Source organism: Saccostrea cucullata, unplaced genomic scaffold (assembly GCF_032062105.1).
Source record: "Saccostrea cucullata isolate Sc308-1 unplaced genomic scaffold, CSIRO_AGI_Scuc_v1 ctg4371, whole genome shotgun sequence".
NCBI classification, from domain to species: domain Eukaryota; kingdom Metazoa; phylum Mollusca; class Bivalvia; order Ostreida; family Ostreidae; genus Saccostrea; species Saccostrea cuccullata.
In genome coordinates, this window is record NW_026921528.1 from 24,810 (window position 1) to 44,350 (window position 19,541).

General features: G+C 32.2%; 1 protein-coding gene across 1 annotated transcript; it reads left to right on the forward strand.

Moving 5' to 3' along the window:
* Positions 1 to 4,531: 4,531 nt before the first annotated feature.
* On the forward strand, positions 4,532 to 17,527 carry LOC134260203 (WD repeat-containing protein 75-like). The gene is made up of 19 exons (XM_062742790.1): positions 4,532 to 4,659; positions 6,132 to 6,261; positions 6,597 to 6,662; positions 6,825 to 6,948; positions 7,873 to 7,967; positions 8,536 to 8,606; positions 9,738 to 9,842; positions 10,404 to 10,492; positions 11,002 to 11,157; positions 11,584 to 11,780; positions 12,199 to 12,386; positions 12,545 to 12,708; positions 13,187 to 13,373; positions 13,694 to 13,785; positions 14,163 to 14,249; positions 14,750 to 14,976; positions 16,147 to 16,269; positions 16,955 to 17,046; positions 17,277 to 17,527. The coding sequence occupies exons 1-19, from the start codon at positions 4,577 to 4,579 to the stop codon at positions 17,515 to 17,517; spliced, it is 2,517 nt and encodes an 838-aa protein (XP_062598774.1). The 5' UTR covers positions 4,532 to 4,576; the 3' UTR covers positions 17,518 to 17,527.
* The last annotated feature ends 2,014 nt before the right edge of the window (positions 17,528 to 19,541 follow it).

The window sequence follows — 19,541 nt, forward strand, 5'->3', positions numbered from 1 at the left end:
ACAAAGATGTTTAGAATTTGGTTAAGAACAAAAGAGCTATAAAAAATGCTTAATTTTACATATTTTGAATGACCTTGACCTTTGACCTTGACCTAGATTTTAAGGTCAAAGGTCAAGAAATCTTTTGCAGTTGGTCCCATGCCTCTACGCCTTGTCGTTTAAGAAAAGATCTTGATATTCGTAAACGTTGCAAACATTCAGGGGCAATAATTCAATATAGGAGTTTACGAATCCTTTCGCAATGTTTGATTGGAGAGTATACTAAATCAGTCGTAAACATTAATAAAGGTTTGAAATCTCTGCGGTTTATGGTTTTGGAGGAGTAGCGATAACAAGCTTTTATTGCGAAAGGGGTCGTAACTCCGAAAGGGGTCAAAGCTCATATACGCAGGGTCAACTGCTAAAATCTTTTACGGAGTACATTCTTGTCGACTGAAAATCTTTTCGATAAATCTTGAAACTCAAAATCACACGGCGGAAAAATAATAAAAAAGAAAAAAAAAAACAGAAGAAAATCAATAGGTCTTTCCAGAGAAAGCTGGAAAGACCTAAAAAAAAACAGAAGAAAATCAATAGGTCTTTCCACAGAAAGGTGGAAAGACCTAAATATACCAACCAGAGGTAAAATTTGAGTCAAAATAAATATAAAATTAATTAAAGAAAAAATTAAAGTTCAATAATTTTTCAATGTAAAAAAAGTAGTAAAATTTTACCAGAGAATTAATTAATTAAATTTAATTTAATAAATAGAATATTAATATCATTTAAGTAACTAAAGAAAAAAGAAAAAAATATTTTTATTTTACCACAAAACATATTTTCATTGGAAAATAAATAAAAACAAGACACTCTGAAGAAACAATTATGTATAATCATTAAAAATGATTGTGTTTATACAATTAAACGCTGCATTTTCCGGAAATATGCATATAGCATTTCCAACATTTTTTAAAATTTCATTTCCGACATTTTTTTCTTTTCATTTTCGACATAATTTTGTTTTCATTTCCGGAATTTACCATTCAATGTTTTCTAAGTAAGTGAAAATGGCATTTTAAAAGTATTTCTTACAAAATATTGATAAAAATTTATATATATATAAAAAAAAAATCTACATATATATGCATACATGTAGCACTATGTCTAGGTAAAAGAGTTCAATGAGCATAAACTTTTTCACCACATCTGATGTGCACTAAATTTAATGTTAGTGACATCACCACACTTATGTTGAAGTCATTGGTAGATTTTAAAAACTCAGATATTGGATTTCAATTATTTATTTATGATTTTTTCTTTCAATATTTCATAAGTAAAGTCTTCAGATCTATTACCAAAAGTACTATATATTTATTTGAAAAATGTCAGAAATGAAAACAAAAAAAAATGTCGGAAATAAAAAGTTGATAATTACAAAAAATTCCGGAAATGAAATGCATAACATATTAACATATTGTACATAATATTACCGATCGATACACAAGTTTATAAGTATAAGTAAATTAACTTAGTTTTAATATTTATATTTCCAGATGAAAAAAAAAATAATGTAAGCATTTATTTTAGGTATCAATGTTCAGGTATATTTTTTTATAATTAAATATAATTCTTTAGAGAAAGAGAATTTGTTATTCATTTTATATTTTAAATAGGAAGACATCTAAAAAAAAATAGTGTTAAAAATAATGAAATATATTTTTTTAAAATCATAGTTTTAAAAAATTATTTCATATTTTTTATATGAACTATTTGCTACTTATGAGAAGAAAACATTTTATTTATTTTTTATATTATTCTTATATGAATTATTTACTGTTTATTTAGCATATAGCTAAAACAGACTATAGTCTACCTGTAATTTATTTCTTTTGTTCTCCACCTGCACCCCATTCCCACTTAGCCAACACAGATTTACCTGTGTTTTACCTGTATTTTTTCAAAATGTTGGCTAAGTGGGAAGACACCTTTAAAAACAGATCACCATTTCAGTCTTTAGTTGCTTCATAAAAGGAACAATTATTTGGTTTGCGGCCGATTTTTGACGCTTGCGTCAATATGTGTTTCTTGTTTATACTTTATACAAACTTCTTTGGGGGAGATTCCAAGGAAAAGAGAACCAGAAAACTTGATTTTCTAAAATATTTATTTATTCTCTTTTTTATTACAGTCTCCATTTTGATTTTTTGTGGTCTTTTTCTAATCAATTTGGTATAAATGTAGCTGCAGATCTGTAGCTCTCCGAAAAAATATTGACAGACCGGACTGTCAAAATATTTTTTCGGAGAGCTACAGTTCTGCAGCTAGATAAAAAAAAACTTTCCATATATTTTAAAACATGTACATAATCAAATGATGAAAGGTTGATGAAAACCATTATGTGAATATCTTTTTTTATGTTTTTCCCGCCATTTCACACACTAAGGGCTTATCCGGATAGTATATCATTACCTTTTGGCCGAGGCTATCCGCACGACGGTCGTGCCGATTATATTCGTTATTCGCACGACGGTCGTGCCGATTATATTCGTTAATCGCACGACGGTCGTGCCGATTAGAAATCTTATCCGCACGACGATAAAAAGAGAGATAACTCCTCTAAAATACCCACAACTTATTGTGCACACTGGTAAAACAAATGATAATGAATACAACAAAACTGTGGCAAAAAATAAAAAACTTCGTAATTAAAGCAACAATTTTGCAAAAATTACTATGCTACTATTACTTAGCTGCATAGGTAGAAATAGTCTTTGGACTGACCAATGGTTATGTACCACATTATGCACGTATAAGAGATTACATATTTCTTTTTCTTTAAAATAAACATTTTGTTCATGTAATTGTAATTCAAATGTTTTGTAAAATCAATAAATAAATCAATTTTCCAATTATATTCATCACTATGTTGCATGTCCTAAACATTAATTCAATGACATTCATAATTATTACTATACCTCTGATTTGGTCGAAGCCCATGTCCTTTCACTTTTTTCTTCTTGTTCTTCGGCCCGTGCTTACATTCATATTTTACAAATCTGAATCGAAATTTTTCATCATAAGGTCTTTTCACTTTTAGATTCTCGCTTTTTGTTGATTTGCTGTCTGTGATGGTGTATTGAACATTTTCTCTTTCGCAGTAGGCTTCTAAAGCTTTTTCAAAATCTTCATAAGTATCGAATGTGTCGCCTACATCCATCCCTTCCTCCATTTTTGCGCTATCTCATTTTCCCGCGACGGCATCCTCCGATCTCTCTGGCCAACTTCGGCCGATTCTGTACCTTGGGGCGGGCCATTGATCACCCGGGGAATTTTAAAAACGAGAATTGACGTGCAGTATCAAAAGCTATGACAAACCAGTACTCGAAAGATTTGAAGAATGATAATAATTCTAGTTCTGCTGATAAACAAAAGTGTATTACGGTTCTAATCTAAGTCAATTGACGTTTTAAACATTTGTCTTAATAAATGAAAAATTCCCCATGGTGCAGCCATAATAATAACATTGAAATATGGGGATTTTTTTTTTACTTTACGATATAAGAAAGGTTAAAAAGGTCCAGTGGTTGTATATTATATTTATCACAAAGAAATATCTTTCCCATAAATAAGTAAAGAAAGAGCGTGATATTGTGACAAAATATTTAATCAACATATTATGTAGAAATAACTCTTTTACTTTTTAAAAGGATTGTCTCAAAAATAACTCGAACTCTTAAAACATTTTGACTTCATTAATAGTCTTAAAGCGAAACCGTTCATATGTACGTGTTATATAACAAAAAACAACAAACATGTAGCACAATTTGTATAATAGCTGCAGATCTGGTCTGAAAAGGAAATGGGATGGATGACCCCAGAGGTACAGTGCCACACACTAATATATGACCCCTTGATTTTTTTTTTATTTTACAATTTATATTTATTACACTGTCTTTTCATGTTTTCAATGCGAAAAATTTAGTTAAAAGACTGAAGATAACCGTTCCATTCAAAAAATACTCCTCCATACATAATATTAGAGGGGTATTCGTTTGTGAACGTGGGTGTACCCAGAATTTTTTTTTTTTTTTACTTACCTGAAGAAGTTGACAAGCAAAAAAAAAGATAGAAAATCCTATTACATGGGGGGGGGGGGGGGGGTTTAAAGCTATTTTTTTTTTAATGCCACATTATTTTTATGATGACTTGCCATTTCACGCCATTTAACTGCCATTTTTAAAGCAAAACAGCGTGCACAATAAGTCATCACAATATTGTAGAGGAGTTCACAGGGGCCGGTAACATACCGTTTTTGATTTTACGTATTCACTATATATATACAAAAAAGGATCTCTTTTTGTATACATATAGTGATTACGTAAATTCAAATACAGTATGTTACAGGCCCCTGTGGAGGAGTTATCTCTCTTTTTATTGTCGTGCGGATAAGATTTCTAATCGGTACGACCGTCGTGCGAATAACGAATATAATCGGCACGACCGTCGTGCGGATAGACACTTCCTTACCTTTTTTAATTTTAGAATTTGGAAACCTCGTGCGCATGTCATTCAATGGCAGCCTCCATGCGAAAAAAGCATGGGCGAAGATAATTTTTCTGTTGTAAATGTCACGGGTTCTAGTATTGTGAAACACAAGCCTGCATTTTCCTCAGACTCAAAGTGAGTATATTTATTCAGTGTAGTTTACTTCTTGTTAATAATCCATATAATTGTGGGTATAAGAAAGGCGAAACGGAATTTACACATTTGTTTACATTTTCATTTTAACCCAATAAACAGGTAAACATCTGTGTTTGTTCTCTTACTGTTACACATCGAAAGGTAGACTGGGAGAGCAGATTTTAATCAGATTGAAATTTTTTTGGAGAACTTGAAGTCTTTTAACATTTTTATTGCTCAAATATTTCCATTTTATAAGACAAACCACAGGTACTTTGCAGGTCCAGCACAATCTCTTGATTAAGCTATATAGCTATATACACATTTATAAACCAAGACCCAAATACCTGTGAGGCAATCTTTACACTGAAGCTATTAAAACATTAATTCATTTGCTATAGAAATTTATAAAGTTTGACATTTCAGTTAGGGATGGGACGATATACCGATACACCGATACATACCGATATTTGCCTTCAAGATACGGTTTACGATACAAGCATTCAAATATCGGTACGAAACGATACACGAACGACCCATCCAAAAATTGAAAATGAAAGTACCTGTCCTTTGAAAATGGCGGCTTGTACGAAGTGAAGAGATTATTTTGATATTGAAGACACACTTTAGAACTAATAAGTCGTTGATTAGGGGTAAAATGTTTTCACTTTTAAGCAGGCTCGGGAGATTGGACAAGAAAAGTTCAGTATGAAATGCGTTCTATAATCTATACACAGAAAATATCGTTTCCAGAACATTTGATATTATAAATTGTTAATCTATCTCGTACTTTTTTTGTAATCTCAACTTTGCGACACACTTTCAGCAATGATGTAATAATAATGTAAATATGATCGATGTTTTTAAATGAATTTTTAGACCGTGTTCTCTGATGAAATACACAACTATTTGTAAACAAATTCTGAATAGTAATAATAGTATGTACATGTATCACTGTTTTGTACAGTTTTAGTCAATGAAATTGATGAACTTCAAGTATTAATTTCAAAGCAAAGTTAACATGATTTGATGTAGAATAATTTGTTGATTTAATGTCTAGACAAAAAAAATAAAATACTTATTATTTGGAATAGTTTTATAATTTATCATAATATCGAGATACGTATCGTATCGTGCCAATATATCGAGATACGTATCGTATCGCAAGATGTGTGTATCGTCCCACCCCTAATTTCAGTGATTCAAATTTAAATTTCTCGGTATGCATATTTTGATTGCCAAGGATATGCACCATTATCAGTCATGTTGTAAAGTTTGTGTGATCTGTCAGAGATTAAACATAATTGTACTAACCTGCTTTATATAAGATCTTGCCAATAAGAATAAAATTGGCATTTTAATAAAATGTTGTTTGAAATCAAGTATAAATATTTTATCAAAAGAAAGTAGTGAAAAAGTATATATCATTATCATTTATTGGTTGCAAAATCTTCCATGTTTCGTGTTTTCAGATGTTTGTTCGTGATATCTGGTAAAGACATCAAGGTTTACAGTGTGAACAGTGGAGAATGTATGCATTACCTGTCTGGTCACCATGACGAAGTCACAGGTGTCCTCGTCAATTCCAAGAATAAACTACAGGTGTGTATTTACAAATAATGAGTCATTGAGTTCTTGAAGGAAATTCACAGAAGACAAAAATTGATACTGATAAAAAAAAATCTCCTAATTAAGAGAAATAAATACTTTCTGTAATTATTAAAGAAAGGAAGAAAAAAGTTATGAAAACTAGGATGGTCAGGTGGATTTTTTTTTCGGAATTGTACTTACCTGTAGTAAAACTCATTACTAAATATCTTAAAGTCAGTGGGATGAAGAATAACATTTTTAAAATATCCTAGTGGTTGAAATACAATTTTTTTATTGGCAATGATTATTTAAAAATGTATAATTACCTGTATGCCTCTATTTCACAGCTCCTGTCCAGTTCCCTGGATGAGACAATAATTCTATGGGACTACGCAGATGGGGTCATTTTAAAGGTTTATTATTTTACAACTTGTAAAATTCAATAAAGTTCCAGCATTGAGAACAAGTTGCTCTTTTTTTATGTTCCAAATTTTCTGGTGTTTCTGTAAAAAAAAGGTTGAAATTAATATTTTATGGAAATGTCCATATTATTCAATATTGATTCTATTTTTCAGAGATATTCCCTTCATGCCCCTCTCTACGGCCTTGTTGGTTTTACAAGAGATGAGACAAATGTTTTTGTTATGGTAGGACGAAATCCACAAGGGATAGACACAAAGGACAAAAATTTCAAAGAATGTGAGTCTTTCTTTATGATGTATTTACAATGAATGCAAGAATGTAAAAAAAAAAAAAAGACTTCCATATTTTGTTAATTTTTTTAAATTCCTATTTTTTGCAAAATCTGAATATTGCAATTAAGTTTGTTTGAAGATGTCATATTTCAAAGATGAAGAATTCAAGTGCTCATTGTAATATTAATGAAAAAGAAATTCGGTTTGTATAACTTTAATCCGTATTGTTGTCCCACCCTACACCCAGGGGATATTAATCAAAATGTTTTAACAAGTGTTTTTAATCTATTTAATACATGATAATAAGTTCCATGTGCTTACTTTAAAGTTTACTGTATCATATTAAAATTCATTTATATATATATATATGTATATTCAATCAATTATTATTAAGAAATATCCTGTATGTGTACATAAATAGGTGTATTAAAAATTTAGTGCAATTACTGGAAATGGAACTGATGGTGTAATCATGAATTAGCTCACACAGATCAGGGCTTTATATTGTATTTATAAAATGATTTGGTAGTGGTTCTCATGAATTAGCGCATCATGTCGGCGCCAAAGCTGCTAAAATATGAAGGCTGCTTTTTAAGTACACATACAATAACCAAGAAAACGTACAGCATAAATTACCTAAATCATACATGTATAACTTACTGTAAATATATTATATTTGGCGTGTACAAGTCAGCATAGATTTGATTTAGCGCATTTCCTAATGTTCTTGTTTATGAGTATATGTGCAAGACATTTAGCGTTGTATTTGAATTAGCGGAAGTTTCTCTCTGCCAAAGGCGCTAAAAAAAATACACAGCAGCGAACCAAATATAATATGCTTCAATACAGTAATTGATAAACTAAGGATTAATTTTTTTCCCCTGAAAGTAATTGTGTTGAGACTGAAGTTGAAATAACTGAATTTCAGATTATGATGTTTGTGAGTACGACATGAAATCAGGCTCTCTGGACAAGCGGCTTAAGATGATACTAGGGAGGAAGCTGGTTGGTGTCGGTGCCAAGGTAATTTTTTCTGTAGAAACACAAATTTTCCTGGGGATCAAACTTCGATGATTTGTTTTCTAAAACGGCTTTTCTCGAGCAGTAAATTTTGTTGTTTCAAAAGTAACCCTATTCAGTATACAGTGTATAGTCATATGAAAATTTCGTTTGGGATTTAATTTGTTGATAATTGTTAGTAACAACAAAATAAATAAATTTTCATCCCAAACAGATTTTTCTTCCTTTACTGTACAGTAATTTTACAGCACTTTCATGAATAGAACCGGAGAATTGGATGTTTAAAACGTTAAAAAAAAATTACAGTAAAACTCACTGAAAGTGAAGTGCCAGGGACACATAATTTTGATTTGTTATATTTTGTTATATCCATTAAGAATACATTTTAAAACCACAAAGATTGAAAATCACTTCACTGCATGCAAGCATAAAGTTGTGTGTTTTACTCTAGAATACTGAAAAGAGAGAGAGAGAGGGAAATATCATATCACAATATGTAATCTCTTGTCAGGGTATTTTAAGAATTGACATTTGCCAGATCCAGTAAATAATGTTGTTAGTTTCTTCTTAGGGAAGGTACATAGTTGGGGCAAAGAAGAAAAAGATTTTCGTTTATGACTGCAAGAAGTCAGAGGTTTACACGTGAGTAACAATACATTCCAAAATATCAACAAGTTTACTTGAAGACTTTAATATTCTTCAGTTTTGAAGTCCTGAAGCATTTGAAATTACTGTACAGTAAAACTTGGTTATAGCGAAGTCACTGGGACCTTTAAAATAAATTTGCTATATCCGTAATTCATTATATCCATGTAAGAATTCGTTAAATTTAAAGAGCTGGGGATTCAAGATAACTTCGCTATATCCGTAAATTCGCAATATCTGTGTTTGTACTAAACGAGTTTTGCTGTACATGTATTTTACTCATAGATCCTTTTAATAACTTCTTAAACACTCTGCTGTAGCATATCCAGTTTTAGAGAAATACACATAATTCACAGGGGCATTGTATCCACTCTGCTCTCATTTAGACATATGATAATGTGTAATAGAGATTACGCATACAATAATTTATTTACATTCAGTGTAATTTTCCTTATGAAATCCATTATAAATCCATGACGTTCAAATTCCTATAACACACGCGAAACCTTGTCACCGCGCGTTAGAATACACAGTAGGAACTATATGCATTTTCAATACTCTAGGAACAAAAAAATGTTAAATGTTTTATTTCAATTTAATGAAAAACTATAACCCTGAAAAATTAACATAAAAATCATCGTAATGTGCGTTAAGAATTAATTTGTCAATTTTATTCCTCGCAAAGTTTGTTTGCGTTATTTATCTTTGCAACGTCATTTAACGTCATTTGACGTCATTAACGGTTCTTACATCTATTAACCACGGCAGTTTTGAAGGGCGCTAAATTCACATTTAAGATTATCGAAATCACCAATTAAGAAGAAGGAAAATTAGAGAATGTAAATACATGTATAAGCATTGAATTCATACTTTTGGATGTCTTCGGTCCTATAACACACCTGGCCGTTCCGACAAATTATCATACCGTGCTAACGCACGGTATTCAATTTGTCGGCACGGCCAGGTGTGTTATAGGACCGAAGACATCCAAAAATATGAATTGAATGCTTAAGTGAAACAGAGAACAATGCGGAAAAGATGCCTCAGTGCATAATTCAAAAAGTATCTCGATCACACTGCCCATTATCCTTCTTCATTGCGTGATAGTTACAAATTGTGATGTTATAGGCATGGTTTGACTGATGATTTTGAGAAAGCTATTACTTGTGTGGCCTGTCATCCCACGGTAGATTGCATTGTGACGGGGTGTGAAGATGGAACCATTGTATATTGGTAGGTGTAAATACAGTAAGGAACTCTTGGACATTGTCATTTCAATCAGAAGTTTATGTTTATGAAAGTTGATCTCTAGTTGTCAGAGTGTTTGTGATTTTGATTCTGAAGAAGTAACATGTAAAATTTTCCATTTTCAATTTTATTGTGTACTCACGAAGAATTATTAGAAAGAGAAAATGTCTCCAAAAATTAGAAAAGACTTAGATTTTCTGTGATATTTATCTTTGCTATTCACATAAGATATGCTAAATGTTTTAAAAACTGAACAATTAAAAAATAAAGCACAATTAATAATCATTTTTTAAAACATTTTCTAAAGAAAAACTTGAGTTTTGAGGAAAGGGTATGACAAGGCTGAGGCCCTTTTCAACCTAGACACAAGTGTGTGAAAAAGGAAAAGAGTATTAATTTCTGAAACAAAACAGTGACTGGAAGAATTCCAAACAGGGTAAAATTGTTAGCAAGTGTGAAAGGCCAACAATAACATGGGAAAAAAATAATATATTATGAGAAAAACTTTGGGAATAAATTGTTATCGTGTATATTTCTTGGTTACAGGTGGAATTTCTTACAGAGGGACAAAGTGGTGAAGTCTTCCTATAGCTGGCATGCCCTGCCTGTCCTAGATCTAGAGTTTACTTCTGAAGGTGAGAGAGATTCAGTATATCCCCAAATCTAAAGGAGAGGGGGTATACAGTTTAGATTTTTTGTTTGTGTCTGTCTGTTGGTATAAAATTTTCTTTGCCAATATCTCAGTAATAACTCTTCACAAATGCTTGAAATTTTAGTACATGCTTTGTTTTTCTTTTTTTAACTAAAAAGGCTGTGATAGAATACTGTATGTGTACTTTAAAAAGCGTGCTTCATATTTAAGCGGCTTTGGCACAGATGACAATGCGCTAATTCATGAATACCGCTAAGAAATCATTTACATATACAAAACACTGAACGGGCATGTGTAGCGCTAATTTATGATTACGCTAGCAGCTCCATACCCAGTGATTATGCCAAATTAAGTACACGTACAGTATGTATATGTAAACACTGCTGATACTGGGTAAACACAATGTATGCAAGGAGTTGATTTTAACTAATTCAAATGGATAAGCATTGAATTTTTTTAAATGGATATGAATTGATTTGATTTCTTTAATAGGCTCACAGTTGTTGAGTGGGGGTCATGAGAATGTATTGGTGAAATGGCAGTACAACTCCAAAGACAGAGAATTTCTCCCCCGTCTGAGGGCCCCCATTGATCATGTGATCTGTTCCCCTGACAACCAAATATTTGTGACTTGTCACCAAGACAATTGTAAGTAATACAGAGAAAAGTCTGAATTTCTTCTGTAATTTCTGTGTAGCTTGGATTTGCTGGTGATTTAATTGTTTTATTGATTTTACATTGTAAATTTCATTCTGCATATCAAAAGTTGTGAATAAATTTCAGATTCATCACTCAATAATGAAAGTACAGGTATTATTAGTAGGTACTTTAAAAAGTTATTTGACATAATTATATTCAAGTACCAGTATCTGATGCTTAGGTTTGCTTTATACATAATTTCATTGTATTTGAATAGCCAAGTTGCATCATCTTCGCTAGCCAAGTGTCCAATTCATTTCCCTCATCTGTGTGGGAATTGGACAATCAGATACTTGGCTAGCGAAGATAAGATGCATAAGCAGTTAAAACTCCAACTATGTCAATCTTAGGCTAATCTTGATCATATCTTTCCAGGTATAAATCTGATTTCTAACACCTTTGAGCTGATCCACGTGATTGACGGATTGTCGCTGTGTCACCTTCAGTCCCAGCTGTGGGTCAGGCGGTCCGTGCAACTGTTATACGATCCCCGGACCAAGGCCCTGGTCACTAACGGACGAGTCGGACACCTACAGTTCTATTCACTAGAGGCAGACAGGCAGCTCTATAATGTAAGAACTTGGTTATACTAAAAACCAACTGGTATCAGCAACTTTCGTTATTTTCAATTCTTTAGTTTTGGAATTAAGAAACTAAGGCAGCAATCTACATATATACTGTACACAAGAGAATAACTAATTTGAATTCGCCATTGAAATAAACTAAAAAAAAAAAAATTGCCCTTCGGGCCTCTAACAGTTCTTTCTCTCACAAAATGGACTGCTTTATGACTTTTTCCTTTACATTGAGCAACAGTGTACAATTGTGTCTAAAGATGTTAAATGCTATAAATTCTATAGTATTACAGTATGTAAACAGATGTTATTTTTTGTGTAGCTGTACAGTATGTAGAAGTACATTATTTGTATTTACAGAGGTACTATGCTAGATCTATAGAAATGTATGAACAGATGTTATTTCTTTGTTTAGCTGGATATTGTACAGGAGAATTATACATCACCAGAAGATCTGTCAAAGCCTCTCTATCCCACAGAGGTGACTAATGCTGCCTTCAGTAGTCATGGCGAGTGGCTGGCAACAGTTGACATGTGGGATGATGGGGTCATGACCCCTGACATACAACTCAAGTTCTGGATGTATCAAGAAGAGTCGCAGGAGTAAGTAGAAAATTGCCTTAGAATAATTTTTTTAACTCCTTGAACAAACCCTCCATGAATAAATCTTCAAACAATTTATTCAAAATAACCCCCCCTAGGAAATAAATTAATAAAGCAAGTAGCCTGGTTAAATTAACTATACCAATGTTATTTTAAAGGTACATGCTGAACACCATTGTTCATTATCCACATGACAAGAAGGTGGTCGATATAAAGTTCCATCCCCATGGAGATGACCTGGATTTGATTCACAGTGTAGTGACCTCCAGTGAAGAAGGCAAATTTAAAACTTGGGTGCTTGTAGATGATACAGATATTTATAGTGAGTTCTGTAAAAGTTCTTGATTTGAGAGATTTTTTTTTTTGCTGAATTCTTGATGTTCATGTTCTCTTTAACTTAAATAGAGATGAATATTTATTATTCTTTTATGTTTATGTAAGTCCATGTAAACAGCATTTTGAGGATATTTTTATGGTTGAATTTCCATTCAATTGTTGGAAGAAATATAGCACTGAAGATCATTACATTTCCAAGCTACCTTATTTGGCAAAAAGTTGTATTATAATATTTTCGTTAGAGAAACAAATTTTTCACAAATTTCAGTTTTCTATCTGTATAAATCTGTGAAAATACAAATTTAATTGAAAATGACATTTTTTTTTACCAGACAAAAAGATGTAATAATTAAAAAACAAATAAAAAAAAAAAAATTCTTGCAACAATAAAAGAAAAGCCTGACTTTCAGTTAAAAAAAAAAAACAACTGAATTTCCTAAATGAGGTCCATTTTTTATGAAAAGGGAAGAACTCTAAGTGGGTGTGTGACAGTGTGGGGTACTACCGTGACAGACCGGCTGGCCCGGTGTCATTCTCGGAGGACGGATCTCTTCTGGCCGTGGGATTCTCCTCCACCCTCACGGTCTGGGACTCCGACACTAACGTATTACGACACTGCTTCCATGGACAGACTGATGGGTCCAATATCAAGTGAGTGTATACACTCTAATTTTTCTGCTACAGGCAGACCAACATTTTATTTGCATATTTGTAAGCAAAAAGATTTGAAAATATAGATGTGCGTTTTCATGACATTTATGTATTTTTTTACCTTTTTGTGAAATATTGGAAGTTGTAAAGGATAAAGATCCCAGATTTCTTTTGAAGAGAATGTTTCAAACTTTTACATTTTGTTCACATATTTTAAACAAAACAACTGACATGACCATGTAGGTGTATGTTGTCTTTTGATTACAATTGTCACATTTTTTCTTGAATTAGAAATGTTTTTTCCCTTTTTTTACCATAAGACATTGTGAGTTTGGTCACCAGTCCTGTTGTCACCTGTTGGTCAGTCTGTCCTCTGATCTACTGTGTGTATGGAATCTCCTCACCTGCTCACGTAGGTATTTCTGTGAACATGTTACACAACTGTACAGGTATTTATTGTCGTTCAAACTTTGTAGTGTAAATATTTACATATATGTTTAGAAGGATTCTTTTGAGACTTAAATATCAGAATATATTATGCACAGATGTTAATTCAAATCACTGCCAAAAAACTTTTCAGGTGCCAAATAGTACTTACTTTAGGAAACTTGTACCAAAAGTACTTGAACATGTAATAAATGTACTATGTTATTTCTGAACCTGAAAATACTCAACAAAATTTAACAGTGGATTTGCAGAATATTTTTCTAAAATTAAAATACATCACAGTCTATTAATTGCATTCTATACTTAGCTGACATTAAGAGTGACCAATTCTTTATAATACAGTGGTGTGGTGTGTCAGTTTGGGTGCGTGTGTACTGACTGCTGATCCTCTCTCTCCATATATGGCTGTTATTGACACGGAACAGAAATGTAAGTACCACGGGGGAGCAGAATAGGGTTTTTCTGGTATTCAAAATACACATTGTCAATCCTTTTGACTCTGAATGATGAATTTGTAAAATTAGCCTCTCTCAGTAATACATTGAATAAAAGTCATTTGAATACTGTAAAATCACATAGTTTTGTGGGGTACAATTTTGGGGTTTTAGGGAAAAATTTGTTTATGGGAATTTGAATTTTAATTTGTGGTTGGAAAATGTTTAGTAGTACTGCATATGAAAATTTACATTTAGTGGTGGTTATAAATTTGTGGGTCTCTCCATAAATCAAAAGCAATGAAAATTAAGCCCAATGAAAATAAGTGTTTTCACAGTAGTTGAATTTTCTTGTTGATCAGTTGCTTTTTTACTGAAAATGGTGCTTTACATTCAAAAAGAATTGCATTGAATATAGGTGCAAAGTTCAGAATCTCTCATGTAAATGCTTAGTCTATGGTCTTTTTATACACTGAATGTTATCATTCATTTCAGTGTATGTCTTTAAGCCTTCAAGTTCAGACATAGTTTACTCCAAACCCTTACTATCCAAGTCACCTGTCACATGTGCAATATTTATACCTCAAACAAAGAAGACTTCCACTCAAGGGAAACAACTGGAATGGCAGACGTCCTCACAGCTGTATTTCTTTAATGAAGAGCAAGAACTTCTTACCATTATTAGTGAAGAAGAGGAACAGAAAAAGAATGCCATAGACTCGGTTAGTATTTTTGTGAAGTCTGTAAAGTTAGATATAAATGTTATATAGATTCACTTTAATGTTAATGTATACAGATAAAGATGGTTTTAATGAAGTGCCAGGGATGGATGATTTTGCCTCGATATAACCTTCTGAATGTTAACAATTTTTGAAATTGCTACTCCTCCAGCAGTTCTGGTCTGATTTCAGTAAAATGTTATATAGATATTTCAACATTTTTTGAATCGTCGATCACCTGGTCAACAATGATTCTTAACACGTTATAAAAAATAGTGCTAATGTACATTGACAAAGATATCCATTGTTAATTTTAAACTGCTAATAACACAAAATCTCACACATACATGTTGTTTTAACTTTGAATCAACAGAGGTTACGAAAAATGAGAAAATAAACAATTGAAACTAAGAGAGAAAACAACAACAAACGTGCACTGCGCGGAGTAAGATCCATTTGCATAACAACAGCTCGTACTATGAATTACTCGGTTTTGTATCGGGTTCATAATAAACCGTATACCACGCCTGATCATTTATTTTAGTCCCGTATAATTTACATGAACATTTCATGTATATAACATTTGTTATACATTGTGCCATTTATATTGGGAAAAAGTTAAAAACAAGGAAGTGATATTTATAAAAGTGCACATAATGAAAGAAACTGAAATAATTCAGATATGAAATTATATAATATTATTCAATAATCATTACTAGTAATTTCTATATTGACAATTAATCTTCCTAATAGTCAAAGAATAAAAATTAAAAAAGAAGTCAAATACAATTAAAATCAATTATGATTCACTTTAAATATCAATGAATTATAACCGATATATCTTTTTAAAAAAAAAGTTTTTCCTCTCCTGATCGATTGGCTAAAATTCAGAGCCATGGCTCAATTTTTTTAACCTCAAAAAACGTTAGTTATTTTTTAAATTCTTATTCCTGGATTATTTCATTCCCTTAACAGATGTTGAATATCTCCAAGAAAAAAAAAGTTTTATACCCTCAATGCGATGCGCCTCTCAGGCCGTCAGGCCTTTGATTTTTCTTTTTGTATTTCAATCTCATGAACTGAATCATCAGATATCTTGACATTACTCTCTTGCCTTTATAAAATTTGAAACATCAATATTTGACTGTATTTATTACGTTTTGGTTGTTGTAGAGATCCATTCAGGAGAACCTGCCCTCCACCCCTTTCAGCGTGTTTATGGGGAGCGAGAGGAGACCCCTACAGGACAAGGGGAAACAAGTAGAGAGGGTCGTGACCTCCGACCTCACTAAACAGGTCAGTAGGAGCAGAAACATGTGCTACTCTTTTTAGATAAGGAGACGTAATACTGTATAAGCAGAATTTATATTGAGGATTTAATTTTAGCATTAATAGCAAGGATGTTGAGATCGCTAAAATTGAAATTAAAAGCTTATTGTGTTTTATTTGTAATTGCTTCTTTAGTGAGCATTTTAAAGTTGTTAAAATTACCTTTTGCTAAAAAAAAAACAACAATTTTTAAGGAAAAATTACTAAATTTGCATCTCACTAAAATTTCCATTTATACAGCTCTTTAAAACTGTTTTGGTGTGCATTTGTGGGTTTGTCCAATTTCATATGAAGATATAAGGAAGGGTTGCATAAGGGGGGATGTCTGCCTTGTCTCTCTTGGATTTTAAAAGCTGTAGAAAATTGTATGTAAAAGGGAAATGCGAGTGAGCTTGGATGTCGCCCTTCAGGAAAATGTGAAGGAGCAGTATCTCAAGATTACTTTCACTCACAGCAAAAAATTGTCATTACAAACCATTACATTAAATTTTTTAGGGGTGTGGAATTATGAAAATTAATAATTGTGAATAGGTTTTGAATTGCAAATAAAAGATGACAAGTATAATAATTGGTTCAGATTATCTGTTTTAATCTGTTTTGTCAGGTTTGAGTAAGCTGATTATGGAAAGGAGTATTTTGGTTTTCTTTTCAGATTTTGGAATCTGCAGCACATGCACAACCACCAGTTACTTCCCTATGTTTGCCATTCTTGAACTCGTTTATCCATGGAAAACAAAAAGAAAGGTACTTTATACAAATTTACACTTTTTTACCAAAATATAATTCCCAAAAATCCTATTATTAGACTTGTTTATAAATTATCTTTCATCTTTTTCTGAAAAGTTCATTGGAATTTGCATGCAGATAATGCAAAAAATCAAAATTAAAATGCATTCTGGACATGAGAAGATAAAATTGTGATACATCGTCTTTATAAATTAAGTCTAACAACATGCTTTTGTGTTTATTTTTAGAAAAACAGAAAAAGAGGATGAAGAAGAGGAAGAAGATCATGTAACAGATGAAAAATCTCAAGACTCTGATTCAGATATGGAAATAGAGCAATCCCATGATGCCTCAAAAACTGATTCCCAAAAGACAGTTTATAAGAATGAATTTGATTGGCTGAGTGATTTGCATATTAATGAAAAGGATGAAGAGTTGAATCATTCAGTTCCCTATACAAAAGATTGGAATTTTAAAATAAAATCATGAATTCTTTTAACATGGGTTTATTTTTATTATGTCATTACAGTGCCTTTTTTTCAGCAAATTACTTGAATTGACTTGGATAAAGTACTCAAGACATGTATATTCAAGATTCAAATATTACTGGATATTATTTTCAAACATGAATTTGCAGAAAAATACCCCTGAATTCATCGAATACAGTTGGATTCTTTATTTTGAACTATATTTCATATCCCATGGATAATGCCATGACATCAAAGAGAGTTGGAAACAAGGGAAAACCATTGGCATAATGGGCAAAGTCCATTATCCATAAATTATCCCACATTTCCAAGTTTAGCAACAGGTTAAACAATAGGAGTGGGGACACATTGTCCAATCTCAAATATCCTATTTCATGGGCTGGGGGTCGGGGTCGACTTACAGCAGAAAAAAAAAACAAAGAGGCCCACAACAATGGTTTCAATAGTCAACTTACACAAGAGATATTTGTAAAACACTTATGCCCCCTCCACCAAATAATTGGAATTTTTTTGAAGTCCAGGGGACATAACTCTGTCAAAAATGGCTTGATCGTACCCAAGACAGAATATGACCAAGATGTTTTTATGATAAATCTGTATACTGAATTTCATTTCAGTATGTGCAACCTCTGCAAGGAAAATGAACGGAAACACCATATAATCGGAATTTTTCAAAGTTCAAGGGGCATCACTCTGTCCAAAATGGCCCGATTGTACCAAAAATAGAACTTAACCAATAGAACTTATGACAAATCTGTATACCAAATTTTATCAATATTTGCAACCTCTGCAAATTAGAAAATGAACGGAAACAGATGATGGACCGACCAATCGACAGACAGCAGCAATGCATATACATGTATAATATTATTATGCCCTCCCTTCTTTGAAGGGGGCATAAAAAATAAACTGACCAAAAACTAGATGGGGCCAACTTTTCAAAATAGTGAACACATTAGTTAAGAATATAGCATAATTATTTCAAGAAAAAACTAATCTACTGTCCAAATCCTGGAATTTGGCACTGCTTGCTCTTACAACAACAAAAAGTGGAGAGAGGGACCAGCATCTGAAGTTCATGAAACACTGACATTACCCAAGGGTCATGTCACAAGAAATATACTTGTGAAATATAAAAGCCCTAGTAATTACTGTAAAAAGGTTATGGCCCAGGTTAAAGATTTTTTTTTAAATGAGACAAACTTAAAGGTGAAGGTCAAAAATATTTATACCAGCTGAAAGTCCTAGTCACAATGAATACTAGTAAGCATTTGAAGTATGAAAGCCCTAGCACCAACTGTTCAAAGGTTTTGACCAAGGTTAGAGTGTTGTAAATGATGTTAAAGTGGATCAAGAGATCAAATTTTGTGGTGCCCCAAAAAAGGTCTTGTTACAAGAAATACACCTGTGAAATATGAAAGCCATAACCCCACTCAATCAAAAGTAATGATCAAAGTTTTTATGCGGACAAACAGACGGACGGACAAGACAAAAACTAAGTCTTCGATTACGGGGGTATAAAAATATAACAACGGTTTCAACTGTAAACTAAAAAAAATGGGGCCAACTTTTCAAAATAATGAACACATTAGCTAGTGAAATAACATAAATATGACATGAATAAAAAAAACAAACTTATTGACTGTCCAAATCCTGGAATTTGTCAATGCTCGACCTAAAGCGACAAAAATTGGGTGGGGCCGGGAAACAGCATCTGAAGGAAAATTTACCATTAAAAATGTCGTACTCTGAAAGGATTGTTTTAAAACATTTCCAAAACAATGATGAAAATCAGACACTTTTTTTGTAATTGGTACTCATCAAGGCGTGTTCTTCGAAATACAATCAAAAGCTACTCTATATATTATTACTAGTACATGTAAGTAAAATGTAGAAATAATTATAAGCAGCAATTAGGCGAAATTTTGTCGATATCAGATTTGAAAAAAAAAACTCTCAAATGTGAAAACTGTAGTCTTGTTCACTTTTTGTTTTACCCTTTTGTATAGTATGCTAGACCACTAT

Bases quoted from the DNA above. Each gene is read 5' to 3' on its own strand.
- LOC134260203 (XM_062742790.1), top strand. From the start codon at position 4,577: ATGGGCGAAGATAATTTTTCTGTTGTAAATGTCACGGGTTCTAGTATT. The intron at 6,262-6,596 runs GTGTGTATTTAC...TCTATTTCACAG, and splicing joins ATTCCAAGAATAAACTACAG to CTCCTGTCCAGTTCCCTGGA. The intron at 17,047-17,276 runs GTACTTTATACA...GTTTATTTTTAG, and splicing joins CATGGAAAACAAAAAGAAAG to AAAAACAGAAAAAGAGGATG.